Here is a 20,775-nt window from a genome sequence, read left to right as displayed (position 1 = left end):
CACAATCCCTGCTCTTTGGGATACACCGTTGGGGTACAACCTTCTCTAAATGTATGTCCACATGATTCTATTCTTCTGTTTGGAGACTCTGGAGGGAAGAGAGGATACAAAGAAAGTATTGATTTTTCCAGATGTCATAATGATAGTTAAAAAATAATTTGACTTTGGGTTGTGACTACTGATCTGCTCAGTTTTTTTCTCCAGCAATTTCTGGTCCCCCTTCAAAGTGTTTTTTCCCCAGATTAATAGCAATTACTGGTTTTTGTTGTTTCTTCTTCTTTTCTTCCTCCTCCTTTCCTCCTCTTCTTTCTCTCCCTTTCCTCCTTCTCTTCCTTACCCTCCTATTCTTCTTCCTCATTCTTTTTGTCCACCTCCTCCATCTTCTCATCCTTATCCTCCTCTTTCTCCTTCCTTCTCTCCTTTTCTCTCTCCCTCTCGCCCTTCCTCCCTTCCTCTTCTCCCCTTCTTCCTTCCCTGCTTTCCCCCCTCTCTCTGTTTCTTCTTCTTCTTCTTCTTCTTCTTCTTCTTTCTTCTTTCTTCTTTCTTCTTCTTTTCTTCTTTTCTTTTTTCTTTTTTCTTTTTTCTTTTTTCTTTTTCTTTTTTCTTCTTTCTTTTTCTCTTCCTTCTCCTTCTCCTTCTCCTTTTTCTCCTCCTTTTTCCTCTTTCCCTCTCTCCCTCTCACTCTTTCTCCCTCTCTTCCTCTCTCTGAGACACTTTGGATGGCAACAGGAGACACAGGACTTTGGATGGCAAAATTGATGGAACATTTGACTTGGCATCAAAATACTCTTAAGTTTGAATATTGCCTTAGATTCTTAGCAGCTGTATACTCTTAGCCAAGTCACTTAACTTGAGTGAGTCTCATTTCTCTTCTTTAAACCAGGATAATAATACTACCTTATAAAGTTATTGTGAAGATGTAAGATTGTATAAATATGAGCTATTGTTCTATGTAGAGAAAATGCTTTTAAAATTCATCTCAAATTAAATAAACAGAATATATATAATATGTAAATATAAAATGTATAAATAAATTTATAATTTTTTACATGTATGGTTGCAGTAGAAGCTTAGGCAGAATTTTCTTTGAGCATATAATATGGAGTCTGTGTCATACAGTGGTAAGAGCACTAGTCCAGGAGTCTGAAGATCCGAGTTCATATTCTGTCTTTGATACTGCCCTGTGACCTTGGACACAAGGCTTACTTTCTATGAACCTTCGTATCCTCATCCATAAAATGAAGGCACAGAGCCAGACAGATTCTGAGGCTTTTTTCAGTTCTAGAGGCAGGATCCTATAGTAGATAATTGCACCCTAATAAAATCATCCTTTTGCTAGATTCCTACTCTGGAGTCTCATTTTGGCTTTTAGATAAGTCTGGGTCACAGTCATTCCAGTAGAGCCCAATCCCTAGCCGACATCATAAAATAGGTGAGCCTTCAAAAGCAGGGACCTGGGAATGGAGTGGGCCGGAGCAGCCTAGGGCAGTCGGGTAGCTCAGCCACAGGTGGGTGATAAAGGGATGCATTTTGCTGCTGCTGCATGGCTCAAGTCCATCTGCCCACAGGGAGTGGAGATGGGGGAGTTTGCATCAGAGAAGAAAATACCCATCCCCATGAAAGCTCAGCTCCTTGCACAGGGGGATAGTCGCCAGCTCCACTTATCACAGAAACTATTGAGGATGTGCTCATCCGAACACCTCCTGGACCGAGCCCCTTTAATATTTGGTCAGTAGGAGACGGCAGACTTCTTTTTCTTTAAGCAATTTCATTGCATTTTTGTTCTGAAGAACTGGGCCCCATCCGCCCAAAAAGGAGGTAAAATCTAACTACTTCTATGACCTTGATGAATGCTCAAGTCATGATTTTGATGTGGGATTCTTTTTCTTTTTTTTTTTCTTTTCCTTTTTTTCATTTTAGCCTTTGCATTTAGTTTGTGTGTTTGTTTGTTTGTTCTTGTTTGTTTGTGTTTTTTTTTAGAATAGTCCTTATCAGCGGCAGGAGGTCCTTCTGTAGCATCTTTTCAGTGCTGCCTTATCGGGACTGCGCCCAGGCTGGGTACGTATGCGCATGCACCTTCTGTGGGGGTGTCTCAAAAGGGCCCCACAGATGCCGACACTCTAGCCAAGGCTGGCATTTTGGAATGCTTGTCTTCCCACTTGACTGGAAAGCCAATATTTAGAGTTTGGGGGTGGGGAGGCAGAGGGAGATCTTCCCAGCTTGTTCCACATTCTTTGCAGCCAGAAAGGTTTTCTGTCCAGGCCATTTCGTGTTTTTCCACCGTTGCTTCTGCTGTTCTAATACATATTTATTTTTTCAACCATGCCAAGGTAGTAAAGCACAAGCAATTCAGGGAAACCTATAAATCCTGCTGGGTGGCATTTAAGTATGGGGAAAGGTCTTTTATGAAAGAGGGCAAATAGATATAGCCAGGCAGCAGGACAGCTGGTCCTGGGACAGTTTATCCAGCTTTAACTGCCCACCTTTGGAAGTATCACCTCCCCAAGCATCAGAAAACTCGGTGGTACCCACAAATTATCAGGGCAAGGGATCTTTGCTCTGCCTCCACTCCGACTTTGAAAGCACTGAGGGAAGTAGGGCTGTGCGTTAGCAGAGAACTTGGCTCCCTTATTCTTCGCTGAATATACTATGGCATCCCCCGTCCTACGTTGTTGCTCATGTCTTTGTTCTTTCCAGGAATGCTACCTTCCCTTCTTTCTACAGATCGAATTCTGCTCATCCTCAGTATGTCCTTTCTCTTCTATGAAGCCCACCCTGACTATTTAGATCTTTTGGAATCCTTCTTTTCTTTGGTTTTTCAGTAACTTTTCAAATATCCTCTTGTTCATATAAAAGAAAATATAATCTCCTTTTTACCTTGTATATAATGCCCATAAGAAATAAAATCAAGGTATAAAATTTTCTTCTTCATATGTAGAACACAAATTTTGTAACTTCATCGATCAGAAAATAATTTGAAGTTTCTGGACTATTTCAATAGAATAGTAAGGTTATTTATTCAGTATTCTCCACCCTTCCAGACAAGCTTCCTGCACTTTCAGGCATATCCCAGGTTGGGAACCAGTGGCTTAGAAAACTTCTTCTAACCTTAGCATTTAGGATCTTCTGTATGCATTTTGGTGCTTCCTGATGTACTTGACAATGAGCTAGCTGCTTGAGAGCAGGAGACATGACTTATTGGTCTGTATGTTAAATTAAAGACAGCCAGCTGGATAGAGTGCTGTGCCTGGAGTCAGGAAGACCCAAGTTCAATCCCAGCCTTAGACCCTCGGTAAAATACTGAAATTCTATTTGCTTTAGTTTCCTCAATTGTGAAATGAACAACACTACCTACTTTACAGGGTTGTTTTGAAAATCAAATCAGATAATATTTGTAAAGAACTTAGCATACCTGGAATAACCACAATGCTAGACTTAGAATCAGAAAGACTTAGTTCACATCACACACCATCTATTTTCTTAGCTGGGTGATCTGGGATGAGTCTCTTAAGTCCACTTAAAGTGAGGGAGGTTGAACTAGTTGGTCTCTAAGGTTCCTTCTAGTGTTAAGTGAGATTTTATGATCCTATTGACCAGTTACAAGCTTAGTGAGAAAAGGAAGAAGGTACAGGTGCCAGAGAGGGCTTAAGAGGACTTAGGAGTTTAGGGATAGATGTGGCAAATGAGATGGAAACATGATTTAGTCATCAGTTCCTTTGTGAAGCTCTCTCTGATCTCTTCAACCAGAAGCAAGCCTTCATTCTTTGAATCTCTCCAATGCACTTGTATGTTCTACATTGCATTACGTTTAATTCCATTTGTGTTTTATTTTTTCATGTTATTATGCACTTGTCCAATCATGTCCAACTCTTTATGACTCCATGGACTTGTCTGTTGGGTTTTCTTGGCAAAGATACTGAAGTAGGTGGCCATTTCTTTCTCCAGTGCCCCATTTTACAAATGAGCTAAGGCAAATAGGAATTAAATGACTTGTCTAAGAACACACAACTAGTAAGTAAATAAGAACAGACTTAAATTCAGATTTTCCTGATCCAAAGCCCACTGCTCTACCCCTTGCACCACCTTTATTTTTCATTCTGAATTATAGACTGAAGTCAAAGAGCATGCATTGCTCACTTTTGTATCCCTAGCACCTGGCCTAGCACATGGCCTTGAACATTGTGGGTGTTTAATTGATGTTAACTGATTCACGAATCAGGAGAGACCTTTGGACTCTTGCTTCCATACTGATATGTGGTCTATTCATATAGAGCCTTAGACTGTAGAATGTAACCTTCCTCTGTAAAATGGCAATGATAATAACTGTAGTTCGCACTTCAAAAGATTGTTGTGGGCACCAGAGAGATCATGAGCTCACTGTACATGAAGCATAAATCATAAAACATTTGTAAATCATAAAACATTACCAAGCAATGTAGTGTTAGAATGCTAGACTTGGAGTTAGGGAAACCTGAGTTCAAATCTAAAATATGCTAGATATGTGACATGGGGAAGGAAATTTATCCTTGTTTCCTCATCAAATCAACAAGCCAAGTCAACAAGCATTTTTAAACTCTTTCTCTGTGCCAGATAACGTACTAAGCTCTGACAATACAGATAGAACAGAAAGACACCCTGGGCTTAAGAAACTTACATTCTAATGCAGAAAGAAAACACATAAAAGGAATTTTAAAAGTGGACTTTGGGAGGAGAGAAGAGATAACTGTACCAATGCTGCAGCTTGATTCTTGTTGTTTGTCCTTGTTCTGAAAGAGCATCATGACCTCAGGGAGGGGATGCCATCAATGCAAGGGAATTGGATTTAAGTGAGGGAGGACTGGGGGAAGCCACCTGCCCTACTTTCTCCTGTAGAGAGGATGTAGGTTAGAAAATACAGGTGGTGAGCTCTAAGTTAGGAGATACAGGTGGTGGGCTGTAGGTTAGGAGACAGAGGTGGTAGTCTATAGATTCAGGAGGTGGGAGATAGGTTAGGAGAACTGAAGACGGTCCCATAAACATTGAACCTAAAGAAAGAGTTGGAATACCTTTTGCTCTCTGCTTCCACTTCTTCATTCTCCTTTGGGCACCATCAGCAATCTCTCCTTGAAGTTTATTGGTTAAAATTTTCTTCCCTATTCATATTGTGGTGGCTCTTAAAACTAGGGTGGAGTTGAGTACTTGGCTCATTGTCTTTCTTTCCCCTCCTACCTTTACACTAGAGAACTTTAATATCCAAACCAGTGTTGTAGTGTGAGAGAAAGGCAGGAGTGTAGTCTGCAGAGAAATAAAGACAAGCTGGCTTGGATGGTGTCCTTCAAATGGTGGGTCAGTGATGGACCAGAGAGATGAAGGGAAGGAGGACATTTCCAGTGAGTGAGGTCCAGGAGGTGAAGGGAACTTCCAGGACAAAGAGGTTTCTATGATATTATACAAAGTCTAGTAAATGCAGCCAAGGGAAGAATGAAAATCATCTGTAAAATAGGGATAAGCATAGCATTTATTAGGCACTTTCTGTGTGCCAGGCACTGTTCCAAGTGCTAGAGACTAGAGAGATCAGAGAGGTTTCATAACAGATCTGGGTCTCAATCTAGGACCATAAGACTAGATGGGATTGGAATAGCTCTCTCAGCACTTCTGGGTTAACAAAGCACTCCTGGCTCCACAGCCCTAGGAAGTGTAGGGACTACCTGTGTGATTATTCTTACTCTACAGATGAAGAATGGTAAAGTGGTCTATGCATAACACACACCATTGGGAAATCCAAACAAGTGGGGCCACTTAGAATGAAATTACCAAGTCAGGAGGGAGGGAGTATTGTGTTTTATGTGGCTAGCAGATTTCTGGATCTGACCACAGTGGAGGGACCTGCAGAAGAGAAGTAGAAATTCACTGTGGAGAAGCTGGACAGCTTCCTCAGCCAGAAGGGCTTCTAGGCTGCTGCATTCCATTTGGAACTGTAAGTTCTGAAGTCTTAAAACTGGGCGAATAAGAAGAAAGACTAGCTCATCCAAAAATAGATCATCTGGGCAACAGATGATCCAAAGCAGTTAAGTAAACTTAATGGATACCTAAATGTAACATGAATTAAAATGTAGATACATTTATAGCACTTGTATCTTTCACAAGTTAAATTATCCTTATGAAAATAGTAATAATAATGGAGAATATTTATGCTTACTATGTGCTAGGTACTGTGCTCAGCTCTTTATAATTATTATCTCATTAGATCGCACAACAAGCCTGGGAGATAGGTAGATACTATTTTTCTCATTTTACAGATGAGGAAACTGAGGCAGATATGTTAAGTGACTTGCTCCGGACCACATAATTAGTAAATATATGAAGTCAGATTTTAATTCAGGTCTTCTGATTACAGGCCCAGATTTCTGTCCCCTACATCCCTTAGCTAGAAGGCTATAACTAAAAACTCTGGCCAGGGCAAATTAAATTTAGTGTAGGGAATTTACTCAGGAAATATCTTTTTTTTCCTTTTCTTTTTTTTTTTTTTTTTTTTTTTTTTGGGCAAGGCAATTGGAGTTAAGTGGCTTGTTCAGGATTACAGAGCCAATTAGTGTTAACTGTCTGAAGCAGATTCGAATTTAGACCCTCCTGGTGCTTTATCCACTGTACCACTTAGTTGCTCCATAAGAACATCTCAAGATCCAACACTGGCTATTGTGCCATCGTCACTGTTAGTCATTGCAGATTTCCTTGTAAAGGTCCTCAGACCCAGCAGCAGGAAAACATAATTCAGATTAGACTCAATCATGTCAGGAGAAAGAGAAATCCATTTTCCAGAGAATATCACTCTTACAACTCTAACAGACCCTAACTTCCTCCCCGCCATTGCCCCACCAGGACATAGTAGAGTGTGAGCGCAGTGCTAAATAGAGATAGTAGAAAGAAAATAAGTGCTATGAAAAAAATGTGGGAGATTCTCGAGAGGAGTCACATAGGGTAAGGGAGTAGCTCAAGATCTTGAGTACAGAACAACTTCCACCCCTACCATATCAGCACCCTGAGGTAAAGCTCTGGTCAACATACCCTAGTTAAAGATATCTAGCTGGATATTTAAAACAGGTTAGTGTTCATCCCTCCCTGGTACTGGAGGTTTATAGAATTCATGGATGGTCATTTCTTGAATTCAGATAATTCTACTCCTCAGAATTATGTTAGGGAAGTAAAACTTCATATGTAGAATTATAGTATATAGAATGTTGGAGTCATAAGGGATCTTAAGATCATTTAGTCCAAATATTATTTTGCAAATGAGAAAAATGAGGTTTGGAGGGATTTGACCATTAGAATTCATATGGTGCTATCTTCCTCCATTTTTCCTTGTAAAAAATATGAAATATGAGTTTCCTGCAACATATTTTGTCTTAAGTATTTTCATTGATGACCCAAGAAGATTAAGAATGTAATTCTTCGGGGAATTATAATATGATGAAAGTATTAAAACGTGTTGTACAAAAGCCTTGTTTCTGGAAAAAAAATTAGCTATTTAAAGTTAGAGATAGACTGTGTCATTGAACATGGTTAGGTCTTTCTATTAAGTATAGAAGAATAAATATTCTCACAAAAATTTAAAGTAATAGACAAGACCACCTTACCACTGGGAAGTTCTGTGTTCCTTTAAAGTTCAAATTCTTTTTGTCTTTGGGACATAGGACTAACTAACCTTCCTTTTCCAGAGGTAACCAAGACCCAGAGAGTTTAGAGGAGTTTCCTGCAGACACACAGCCATTTACTGGAAGATCTTAAACTAGAAAACATAACTGTTCAAAGTCCCAGTTCAGTGTTCTAAAAAACACCCTTCTTCTCAGAGCTTTTGCTGCTATAATCACACATAACTCATTTTTATCTGTGTGTGATTCATACTGAACCAATCTAGAAAAGAATAGAAAAATGGATGAAATAATCGTTAAAGGAAAATGTACAACTCTAACTTCCAAAAAAAAAACATATAAGCAGGAAAAAGAAAAGTGCAGTGAATTCATTACCTTGATAGCAAACACTTCCACTATTTTAATCTTTCTACCTTTTATTTTACTTTGAGTTTGCAGATCTCCTTGTAAAGGATCTCAGACCCAGCAGCAGTAAAACATAGTTCAGATTAGTTTCAATCATGTCAGGAGAAAGGAAAATTCATTTTCCAGAGACTATTGCTTTTATAACTATAACAGACCCTAATTTCCTCCATACCCATTCCCCCCATAGTAGAATGTGAGAGGAGTGCCAAATAGAGATAGTAGAAAGAAAATAAGTGCTATGAAAGAATATGATGATGTATCAGAGCTTCCAGAATCCAAGTCACATGAACTCTTTCTCCCTTCTCTGTTCTTGGTCTATTGGAAGCTATAGCAGAATGCTGAAGACATCTGTCCAAAAGGTCAGTCTAGAAATAGGTAATTAGTGCACTGGACAGAGTGCTGGGCCTGGATTCAGGAATATGTGAGTTCAGAGCCAGACTCAGATACTTGTTAGCTATGTGATAGTGGTCAAGTCATTTAGCTTAAGTCTCAGTTTCTTCAACTGTAACATGGGAATAATAAAAGCACCTGCCTTCCAGGGTTGTTACTAGAATCAAATGAGAGAATAATTGTTTAAAAGTGCTTAGCACAGTACCTGGTATGCAGTAAGTACTTAATAAATGCTTTCTTTCTCTCCCCCTCCCTTTAGTCAGAAAACATTTAGGAAATTCTTGCTATGTGCCATGCACTGTGCTTAAGCATGGGGATACAAAAATAGGCAAAATTAAATGGCTTCTCAGAAGTCTCCTTAGTCAGGGCTTCTTAAATTTTTTCTACTTATAACCCCTTTTTGCCCAAGAAATTTTTATGTGACCCTGGGTATATAAAATAGCTATGCAAATAAAACATTTACTAATAATAAATCATAAAGAAATGTATTTTAAAGCAATGGTTTGGTATACATATAATTTTATCATTTATTACAGATGAAAGCAAATTTTCATACTAATAAAATGGATGTGCTTGATTAATTTTATATAAAGGATTAAATCTTGGAATATTTGATACCTTTTACAGTTGCCAAATTTTTTTTTCAACCCCCCACATTCAATTATGCAACCCTACATGGGGTTGTGACCCATAGTTTAAGAAGCTTTGCTCTAAGTAATAAGAAGCATGTTGGATTGTTCAATTATTCAATTATGTCCAACTCTTCTGTGGACCATACTGGCAAAGTTACTGGAGTATTTTGCCATTTCTTACTCTAGTGGATTAAGGCAAATAGAGATTAAGTAATAAGAAGCATAACAGGATTCAAATCCAGCTCATTTACCTTCAAATCCAGTGTTTTTTCTTTACCACTCAGCCAGCACTCAGTAAATTACCATGTTAAGGAATGAATGCCCAACATTCATAGAGCACCAGACTGTGAATAAGGAGATCTGGATTCTAGCCCTGCTTTGACTGTTCACTCTCTGTGTGATCTCAGGAAAGTCATTTCACAGACTTATGGAGTTGAAAGAAATCTCAGGAGTCATCAATCCATACCTGAAAAAAGAGTTGTATAATATCCCAGATAAGTGATTATCCAGCTTCCAATTGAAGCCCCCCAGTGATGGGGAAGTTATAGCCCATGAAGAAATCCATTCCACTTTTGGACAATAAATTTAATTCTTAAGAAGTTTTACCTTACATGGAGCCAGAATCTTTCCCTTAGCAACTTCTATCCAGTATTACTAATCCCTTAGGCTAAGGAGAACAAATCTAATTACTCTTGTTGTTTTTCAATAATTTCCATTTCTATTTGGAGTTTTTTTAGCAAAGATATTGGAGTGGTTTGCCGTTCCCTTATCCAGTTCATTTGACAAATGTGGAGACTGAGATTAGGGTAAAGTGATTTTATCAGGGTCACACAGGTAATTAATGATACCTAGGGCCAGATTTAACTCAGGAAGATGAGCTTTTCTGACTCCAGGCTCAGCACTCTATCCACTGCGCCATTTCACTGACCTTAGCCTTTCACATCCGTTAAGACAGTTATCCCATGATAACTGTCCATTTTTTCTACACTCAAGGGAGAACTTCCTTGTAAGGCGTGGTCTCTAGTTCCCTCACCGTTCTGGTCAGTTTGCCAATACCTCATAAAATGTAATGCTGAGAAATAAGTACAGTGCCCAAGATGTGACCTGAGCCGGACATAACTGGCTCCTTCCCAAAGCCATGCTGTACACTGTGGATGAGTCAAAAAGGTTACCGCAGTGCCGTTACCTGCTGATCAGTGGTCCAGGGCAAGGGATGCTTGGAGCAGTCCTTGAAAGGCTAAAGCCTTGAGGGGGGTAGTCACAAGCACCCAACACCACATCCATCTTTCCTCTTGACCAAACACTAATCTCCTGGTCTGAGTCTTCACTCTCCTAAGAGGTTTCTTCTTCCATCCTGAACCTCTTGAGTGTTAACTCTCCTTCTATTGACTCAGCCTTCTGCTTTCTGCTTCCTTATATTCTAATTCAGACTCTTTCCCCAGAAAAGTTGCTCCAATTTAGCCCATAGGAATTGACTTATCCCTAGGAGTCACTTAACATTAAATGTATTACTGCAGCCTGAGATTGATTTGTTTATTGATAAGGTTAACATTTTTGGCTACCGTGTCTCCACTAAAACCTCCATGTCTTTTTTACATAGTTTACTGTCTAGCCTGCCTCTTCCTTAATCCATTGATTATTTGAACCCAATGTTATTGTTTGTCCATTCTTCTCAAGGAGCACATACATCAAGGAGGGGATGTCATGACATGCAAGTGACTTGGATGTTAGAGAGGGAGGGCTGGGCAAGGTCACCTGCCTCACTGTCCCCTCCAGAACCATCTGGGTCCAGATCAGGATGATTGGAGACGGTTCTGGATGCAACAGGAGACAATTATCCTTTTTGGACGCCATTTGATTCAAACAAATTGTTGGTATCTATTGATATCCTTTCAGAATGAATCAAATGGTATTTTTTTGAGCTAGGTGGATTTAGTAGTAGTTGAATAAGTGGTCATGCCTAAAGGGGGTGACCAGTTAATGAATTTATTAATTCAGAAGGAGAATATAACAGAGAGCCTCTGCACTTTATCCTTAATCTTTGTGCCATCTACAAACTTAATAAATTTATCATTCATGACTTCAGTCAAATCATTGATGAAAAAAGTTGAAAAAAAACCAAGCTCACTTCCATCCTGCTAATTTTATAATTAAGAAGATTGAGGCTCAGAAATATTAACTGATCACAAGCACACTTCTCCTTAGGAGAAGTGCTAGGAGTAATGTTTCCCCCAGGGTATACCAGCACCTCTGGCCCACTCATTATGGGATTTGTGTAAGATCACACGTGTAGCAGGTACCACAATTCAAATTTGTATCTTCCAAATGGAAATGCAGAGCCTTTATACTGCAATATTTTTTTCTGCAGCACCATCTACTTCTCTATCATGTTCACAAGGAAATCACAGGAGACTTAACTGAGACTTTGTTAAAATTCTAACAAAGTTTCACAAGAGACTTTGCTAAAACCCAGTATCATGTGTCTACACCAGCACTACTTTTTAGGATGTGAAATTTGGGAACAGAGAGGTTTAACCAATTTTCCTTATAGAAAGCTAGAATCAAAGTTAACAAGATAATTGTCTTCTCTTTCTTGACTCAGTTACAGCTATAACTCATTAAAATAATGTGCCTATAAGCCATTTTTGTGAAAAAAATTATATTCTATATACCAGTATACAAAGGAATATATGCTATTTAAAGGAATTGTGAAGAATGATGTTATAAAATTAGTGCCCTTAATCTATTTTCTGTGTGCACAAAAATCTAGATTCTTTTCTTTCTCATTTTGAAACTGTCATTGTCAACGAGCTTTGCAAACAGGCATCCTTTTGTCCGTCCCCTGAGTTCTGAGGGTTATGTACCTACCACCAAGGTAGCACTCTTTGCATCCTTGCAGACTTACACCGGCAGCTTATTTCTTTTCTGGTGAGTAGGGTTTAGAGGATTTCACCATCTGAGCTCTTAAGTTATTTATTAAGAACCTTATTATTAAGATCAGTAATTTGTTGCTTTGCTCCTGCCACTGAGCTAAGTTTTTATGACAAATAATTACTGATTATATTGAGAAAAGATTTAAGTACCAGAGAATTAAACTTTAAATACTATAAGAACCAAGAGCATCATTTGATGCAGAATTTTTACTTTCTCCTTTTTATATAAACATACAATAATTACAAGCAGATATCATACTTTTACTTTAAAATAAAATGTATCTCTAGTTTCTTTGCCTTATAGATAAGAAATGCAATGTGCCAACTGATGTAATTTAGTCCATCTATAATCTTAATTTTGTATGTCTTTTTGAAACTAAATTCAAGTGCTAACAGTCTAGTTGTCCTCTTTGAACCATCATTTCCTTATTCTTTTCAGGAGCTGGGATGTAGCTCAGAAGCATGTGATATCTCCTTTATGTGACTCAGAATCATTTAATTTACAATTCATTGGCACCTGGCTTTTACAGATGCACTATGATCTTGTTTTGTTTACCTTGCCTTATATATCATACTCAGTCTGTTAGAACTTTTCCAAGTCTCAGGTTCAAAATGAAAATGTAATATAGTTTTTTTTTCCTGTTATGTATATAGCCCTTTCTTTCCTACTCCTTTTACCACCTCCTTCCCATTTAACATTCCTCAGGCACTGGAACCAACAACCACTCCCTTTCCTTCTAAATTTATATATTTTAAGAGTGTTGATGATGGTGGAATTTAAATTTCTCCTGAAAACATCATCCAGGTTTGGGGCATGCTTTGGGTCAGCATCCCTTTAAAACCACAGCTAAAAACCTCAATCTAATTCAGTGTTTTGCCAAACCATAGAATACATTAACTGAAAGTAAAGGCATTTAATTAAATAGAATAACAGCATAAATAACAAGGAAAAATCCTTCCATACATAGAGGAGAAATTCTCCATTGCTGCTTGTAAAGAGAACTACACATAAGGAACTTGCAGAGCCTAAACAACTCACATTCCTGGGTCTTCGTCCCAGCTGGAATACTTTGCTGTCTTGGAGCCTACCTTTTATTGTTTCCTCACAGTGCTGCTGTCCTCCTCATGTCCAGGGTGGTAAAATGGGAAGGCTATTGCATTTGAAATAGAGAACCTGGATTCAAGTTCTACCTCTTTGACAATTTGACCTCTCTGGGTCTCAGTTAACAGTTAATTCAGCTTTAAACTGAGGGAGTTAGATTAAATAGTCTCTAATATCTCTTTTATCCCCAAATCTATGAAGCTATATTTTATCTGCTGGGCTATTTTCTCTACTCAACTTTGAGCTGATCCTGTATTGGCGGGCTTTTCTGATGCACTACTACCTGTGGAGCTTTGTTTATGAAATCCTACATTTGCCATAAACCTTTTCTAAAGGAGCAATCACAGTTCTTTTGTGAAATTATATATACTCTCAAGGCTCTTTCTGCTCTTCTGTGAGTCAGTTCCACAGCTATACCTAGCCAGTGCAGTGATAGACCGTCAGGTAAAATTTCTCTTTTATTCTTTATTGCTTCCTCAGAAGCAACTCCCTAAGTCTACCTCTGATTTGATTTGGAATGAGTAAATTCCTTTCAACTACCATCATTCCACTTTGTAGCTAATATCAAGGCCATGAAGATTAAGTTTCACTTAACAAAACTAGGGGTAATAAGGTAGAAATGTTAATCTTTGTTTCAAATGTCTGTGGCTGCATGCAAGTCACTGTTCTCTCTATACAAATCCTGGATTTACTCAAAGCAAGATCTGTGTGAAAATTGAAGGTGGCATATAAAGGAAAGGTAGCAAATTGCTCAGGCTTGATCTTCTAGGAATTAACATAAAGTAGAAAATCACAGTCCATGAAATTCCAGATCATCAGAGCCAGATTAAAATTATTTTGGAAATGTTTAACAAAATAAATATAATATAAATAGATAATGTTGATTTGTAGTTTTCTAAGTTAATATACCACCAGTTGGAATCCATTTTCTGTATACCACTGGTATATAGCAAAGTTTTCCTAGACCATCTCAGTCCTTTGGGAACGAGGAAAAGTTCTATAGTCTAAATATGAACACCTTTCTTATGGATGTACTATATACTGGCCCTTAATTCAGCCCAGATCTTTTTTCCTTTCTGCTTTGAATTAGTATATTAAAAAGACAGGATAAGTAACTTGTATATTATCGGGATACTCAGATGGAATGCTAGCTCTAAGGGGATATCACTTATTTATTCTCAATCAAATAGCCATTTCATTCAGACCCCTTCTAATCATCACAAGATGGAAGCCTTGGTCTGAGTTAAATAAGACAGCTAAAGTACCTAGAGAGGAAGGAAGTTGCTTCTAGGTTCATAGACAAATAATCTGCAAAAAGGAAATAGTGAAAAAACTTTATAGGTGATGCTGAATCAAAGAAATCAGATCTGGACAAGAGAAATACTCAGAATTATAAAATTAGAGTATTTCAGAGCAGGAAATCCCCTCACTTTCCACATGCTTCCAAGAGGGGAAGGAATTTGCTCAGGCTCACACTGTGAGTACTCTTTCCAGACCTGCTCCAAAACAGCGAACCTCTCTGTCCATCTCATAGCTAGTTACCCAGCTGGTTGATTCTAGTTTCAAAGTGGATTACCTCTGACTTGTTCTCCTTATGAAGAGCCCATAATGCTCTTATCAAGCACAGCTCCTGGTTCTGAATTTTATAGTTAAGGGTAAGAAGCTATTCCAAATCCTGCTTTTGTGGGGAGGAAAAGCTGCTAACCATGGTGCACAGAACAGAATAATCCAACAAACATTTTTTATTCAGCGTATATTGTCTGCAAAGATTTCTCTGTGCTAGGCAACAGGAACACAGAGTCAAAAATTAAAAGTAGTCCCTCCCTCAGAAGAATTTACATTCTCCTGAAAGATGCAATGTTTACACAGGTAAGTACAAAATAACTTTAGGAAAGTGAGAACACTGACAGCTGGGAACAAAGGTGAGATGGCGTCTGAACTGAGCCTTGAAGGAAGCTCAGGATTTTAAGATGCTGAAGAGGGAATCCAGTTCCACAGATGGGAGACAAGTCTGACAGTTATTTTCTTATTGCTGTTCAGTCATGTCTGGCTCTTCATGACCCATGGACCATAGCATACACGTACTGTCTATGAGGGTTTCTTGACAAAGATACTAAAGTGGTTTTCCATTTCTTTCTCATTTTACAGATAGGGAAACCGAGGCAGAGTTAAGTGACTTTCCCAGGAGATTACCCAGTTAGCAAGTTTCTGAGGCCAGTTTGAACTCAATCCATTGGTTTTAACAGCAAAGATACTTGTCCGTGTGTCTGTAACATGTTGTATCCCCTCAATAGAATGTCAGCTCATCAAGGGCAAGAACTGTTTCCATATTGTCTTTTCCTCTCCAGTGCCTTGCCCATTTCCCCCCCCTTTTTAGTTTGAATCTATGATTTCATTAATCCAGACAAAGAAACCCCCTCCACTGATGCACGCTGCCTAATAACAAGCCCCTAAGGAGCTGTGTGGGGCACTGGGAGGTTAAATGATTTGCCCAGAGTTACCAAGCGAGAATGTTGTGGAGGCAGAACTAGAAATCCATGTCATAACACTGTTTTTAGTGTAATCATGAAAAGTATATTTATTTAATAGTAATAATTTTAATATTAATTAGATTAAATTAGGTGGTTTCATGAATGATGAACCTCTCAATGTAGATAAACTATATTAAAGAGTACGATGATATCCAGAGGAACATGAATGAGAAAAAGGAAGGAAGCCAAGGATAGACTTCTCCTTTATCAAAATTTTGCCCCACTCATCCTTATTCTGATGAAAAACTTTTTTCTGCTTCTTGCCTTTTTTTGAACACCTCATGTGCAACCACCCAGAAATCAAACTTCTATCAAGTGATAAAAAGACTATTGAATTCTAGCCTGGGATCCAATCTTGGCTAGATTACAATAATGTTGTTTCCATGGGAAAAATGTCAACAACTGATTTATAAATTTGGAAAAAAAACAGAGGAAACTGAAAATTGTCTACATGGCAAAGTTGTGCTCACATACCTTTGTAGACACGGCTACCCTTCCTGCCTTTCATAGGAAATGAAGTGTGCATTAATGCTCATTTCTCAGTTATTTTGTCTGGAGCACATCTCTTAGAAGAAGGATGAGACCAGAACATGAAGTAAGGTCACGAAACTTCCTAAATTAAGAGACTATAGAGGAAAACATATATATATATATATATATATATATATATATATATATATATATTTCCCTATAGAGGAGAAGAGGGGAGAACAGAAACCGAAGGGTTTGGGCGGGGGGAATGGCCCAGAGGAGGCAGGGCACAGAGTAGGGGAGAGGAGCACTGTGCGAGCTATCCAGATGAGTTATTTACAGAGTCACTTATTTGACTGGTAGTGACTGGTTTAGCTATTATTTTATTTAACTATTATTGTTCATCTCTGATGATTAACATAATAGTACATCAGTAAACATTTATGAAGTGCTTGCTTTGTGCTAGGTGATGGAGGAAAGACAAAATAAATAATCCCTTCCCTTAAAGAATTCACATTTAAGAAAGAGAGAGAAAAGGAGAAAAAGAGAATATATATATATATAATATATATACACACACACATACAAATTTAAAAAAACAAGATGGTGGCCCAAGATGGCTTACCACTAGAACAAGGGGTTCCTCGGAATTGTTAAGAACTTCCATGTGATACTTCCATCCTATTTGGTCCCCAGCCTTCAAGTTGGGTCTGTTTGCTGGATGCTGATCACTCTGTGACTTGCTCTGTTCTTAGAGAGAGTCCCCCAGCACCAGGGCTCCCGCCTGGCCTGCAGCAGGCCCAGACTACCCCACCTACTCCCCCCAGAAAAATCTCTCATCACGGTGGAAAATTACACATTCACAAGTTGCGTTTCTTTTCTCACCCCAAGCTCATTCCCACACAGAGGCGAGTTCCCGGCGTGACCTCATGGATGAATCACGCAGCTCTCAGGCTGTTTATGGCCTTTGGAGCAGAGCTTCTGGGGGGAGCTTCATTAAGACAGTCCCCATTGTTCCCCGTTGCCCTTGGGTTAGGTATGGCTTTAAGACGAAATGCTGACTGGGAGAGGAGGATTGCGGCCTAAAAGGGGCTTTTATTCCCCTCGCTTCCTAATAGAATAAATGTCAGCCTTGGGTTTTGGTCCATTTACTCTGAACTGCGGCTGGAGCAGCAAACAGGCCGTGCTCCCACGGAGCAAGCCAAGGCCAAGATGTCAGCCACCCCCCACCAGGGTAATAATTGCCCCTGACATTTCCTGAAGAGGCAGTAAGTGGGACTCGTTAGATGTGCAAAGTGAGAACTAGGAGGAGGTTACCTGTGAATGGAGCATCTCTTAATTAAAATTAGCCCCAAAGCCGGATTTCATTTTCTAATCTAGTTTCCTAGCTTTGGTTGCCGTTCAGTAAATCTGTATTTCCTTTGAAGGGTTCAGAAAATCTAGTTAATATTTAATTGGCTTTTAAATTATTCACAAGTCACAGCGTTTGGGCCATTGTCATTTAAAGAGCAGAGCCCCATATTGAGACCTTTGGGTTCTTGGAGGCAATCTGCACCCAGCTGACCAAAGGGAAGGCCTTTGTTAAGTTATTAAACTTAAGTTTATTAACTTAATTAAGTTATTAATTAATTAATAAAATTAAGTTATTAAACAACAAATGTGTTTTGGGGGGGGCTTTTTAAAAATTTTGGTCCCCGGTGTGCGAGGGGATAGAGAATAGGTGTCTGGAATCCTTGGGTGAGGATTTGCAGTCTCTGTGTTTTTGTCCCCGTATCCTGGCCCTGGGCACCGGCACGGAGAGAGTGCTCAAGGAAATGCTTGTTGCTGACCCAACTCAGGCTTTCCAGCAGGACAGTGAGCTGGTGGTTTGGGGCTGGCGTCGGGCAGGAGGGACACCAGAAATGCCTCATTCACATTTAGGAACTCACGTAGGGGACAAGGGGAGCAGCAGCTGGGTGGTGCAGTAGAAGAAATCTTGTTCAGACGCTTAATAGCTGGGCAAGTGGCTTAACCTCTCTATTTGCCTCATCTGTAAAATGGAGAGATAGCGGAGAAGGAAATGACAAACCATTCCAGGATTCTTGCCAAGAAAACAGTCCATGGGATCTCTTTATAGAATAAAAGAAAGTAAAGGGAGGGAAGAGCAAACTTTGCAGTTGTTAATGTCAACTGAAATAGCCCATTTTGGAAAATGGGAGTCTTTCATCTGCCCGGCTCACCCCTACCCCACTCCCACACAACCCACTCTCTTCCACATTTCCCTGTTACTGTTGAAGCACCAGCAGGCTCACAATCTCCTTGTTATCCATGCGGCCTGACTCGCTCCCCTGTATTTATTCTGTAGCCCCAAGGACCTCAGAGGATTCCCCAGCCTGCTAAATTAAAAAAAAATATCCAAGGGGTTTTAACTTGAGTTACCCATCAAAGTAAAGCCTGCGGGTAACCATCAAAATCTGTTTTCCCCTGGTAGGGAGCTTGAATATTAACTAACCACCAATTCACCTTCTCACAAGTGTCTGCATGGAATAATGGAGTTTCCAATGTACACAGAATGAGAATGGTGTAGCATTTGCAGGGACATTTCATAGATCCTGAAAAAAAATCCTATTTCAGAGAGATTGTCTAAGACTTCTAAATTAATGCCAGACACAGATCCCTGTTAACTTTGAGCGAAAGTCTTCCTTTCCTCCCTTAATTAAACTTGACCTCACCAACACTGGGGAATTCAGACTGTTCTTCTGGCCTAGTGACTTGTTTTATTTTTATTCCCCATTTTAGTGAGCCATCAGAACAATGGCCTTCCAAAGAAAAATGCAAAAATTTTTGTCACCGCACCCCTGGGAGTTCCATTTAAATCTGCCTCACTGGAGCTTTCCAAAAGTCCCTTTTAGCTAAGTGCACGACACAAAGTTCACATCAGAAAGGGATCCAGGATGGATAGCCTGCAGGTTGAGGTCTCTGACTGGCTCTACTACCCACTGGTTGCATGACCCTGGACAGATGGTTTATCTCCCAGTTATCTCTTCGGTAATATGAGAAGAGTACACAAACATTTATCAAAGCATTCCAGTATCACAGTGAAAAGTCACATTAATTCACACCTAGAGAAGTAAATAAAGTTTTTGTTTTACAAGGCGGGACAGATATGCTTGGTGGTTTATTTGTGTTTCCCTCCAAACACCAAAAAAAATCTTAGGGCTCTAAAAAAAATTCCTCATTGAACCCTCCTACTTAGTAAGTACTTTGTCCTTCCACAAATTAAGTTAAATTCTATTATCCATATACAGGTAGCAGACCACTACTCCCCGCCAGTAGAATATACACTTTTTGAAACCAAGGATTCTTTTATTTTTTTATCTCTATTTCCCAAGGCCTAGAATGGTATCTAGCCAAGAATAGCAATAAGTTTTTGAGCTAAAAAAAAATTTGTTTTTGATATGTTATTTATTATATTCAAATTGGGAACCTTAGAAAGCTCCAAATATGCTGTTTCCCTACTTTATTGATAATAATTCATTTTTACATAGTGCTCCAAAGGCTTCTCCCCATAGTAGTCATATGATGCAGCTAGTACAAATTGTAGGGCAGCTGGAAGCACCAAGTCTGGAGTAAGGAAGACTCCTGTTTTTGAGTTAAAATCTGGCCTTGGGGACTTATTAGTTGTGAGACCCTGGGCAAGTCATTTAACCCTGTTTGCCTCAGTTTCCTCATCTGTAAAATGAGCTGGAGAAGGAAATGCAAAGCATTCCAGTGTCTGTACCAAGAAAACAACTTGACTGTTACACTCATTTTTTCGGGAGAGGAAACCAGATCCTAGAGAGGTTAATTATTTTGCTTAGAGTCATTCAGCTAGCTCGGAATTCTCAGAACCATTTTCCAACTCATTGGACAGAAGTTAAATGTGGCCAGCATATTTTTTGGAGAAATCCTGGATTCACGATCAGAAATATGGTTCATATTCTGCCCTTATTAATTAATTTTGTGACTCTAAGAAAGTCAAAACTTCTCTCAACCTCAATTTCCTCATCTTTTAAAATGGGGTTTGTAATACTGTCTCCTTCATGGGTTATTGTGAGAACCAAATGAGAAAATATTATATAAAGTGCTTTGCAAACCTTTAAAGACAATATAAATGCTGACTATTGTTATTATTCTATCTAAGAAAAAATGAAATTCACCCGCTAAAGAATGCTAGTTAGATTTTTTAAAAAAACATCTTATGAATGGCCAACTCCAGCCCACCTGACTCTTTGTAGGTAAAGGTGCTACTTCTAAAACTCCAAAGCATATTACAGGTCATACCTAGAGAACTGGATGAGTCTTTGGGTTACAGTAATATGAAATTTTATAGTTTAAAATCTGAATATTTGTTAGCTTATGGGGAAAATATTAATATTTCCAAGAGGAACTTTTTCTTCCGACACATTTCATTTTTCCCTTTATTCTTTAAAATAAATAAAATTGGGGGAAAACATGTTTCATGGCTTGTTATGGATAAAGACTTGGCCCTGAGTGGGGAGCCTCCGTCCTTAAGCTAGATTGGTCCTTAGAAAGCAGGCGGGCCTTTCCAGCATTGTAGAAGCTACCAGCGCTTGGGCTCAGCTGGCATAATGTGGAGAACTCTAGGTCACCACTAGGAAAGACTTTGATCCAGCTTGAAAGAAAGGCTTGTAGAGCCAAAGT

General features: G+C 39.1%; 1 protein-coding gene across 2 annotated transcripts in view; it reads left to right on the top strand.

Annotated features, from left to right (window-relative positions):
• CABLES1 (Cdk5 and Abl enzyme substrate 1) overlaps nucleotides 1-20,775 on the top strand; it is a 139,142-nt gene that overhangs the window by 88,738 nt on the left and 29,629 nt on the right. Inside the window, exon 4 of one of the 2 annotated variants that reach the window (XM_023496206.2) lies at nucleotides 1,981-2,058. The exons of the other annotated variant lie outside the window; for it this stretch is intronic. Coding sequence (XP_023351974.2) covers nucleotides 1,981-2,058 — 78 coding nt within the window. The remainder of the gene's footprint in view (nucleotides 1-1,980; nucleotides 2,059-20,775) is intronic. 2 annotated transcript variants of the gene reach the window in all.

This window comes from Sarcophilus harrisii, chromosome 1, assembly GCF_902635505.1.
Source record: "Sarcophilus harrisii chromosome 1, mSarHar1.11, whole genome shotgun sequence".
Lineage (NCBI taxonomy): Eukaryota > Metazoa > Chordata > Mammalia > Dasyuromorphia > Dasyuridae > Sarcophilus > Sarcophilus harrisii.
Note: the sequence above shows the minus strand (reverse complement) of the source record. Positions and strands in the feature narration are given on the sequence as shown.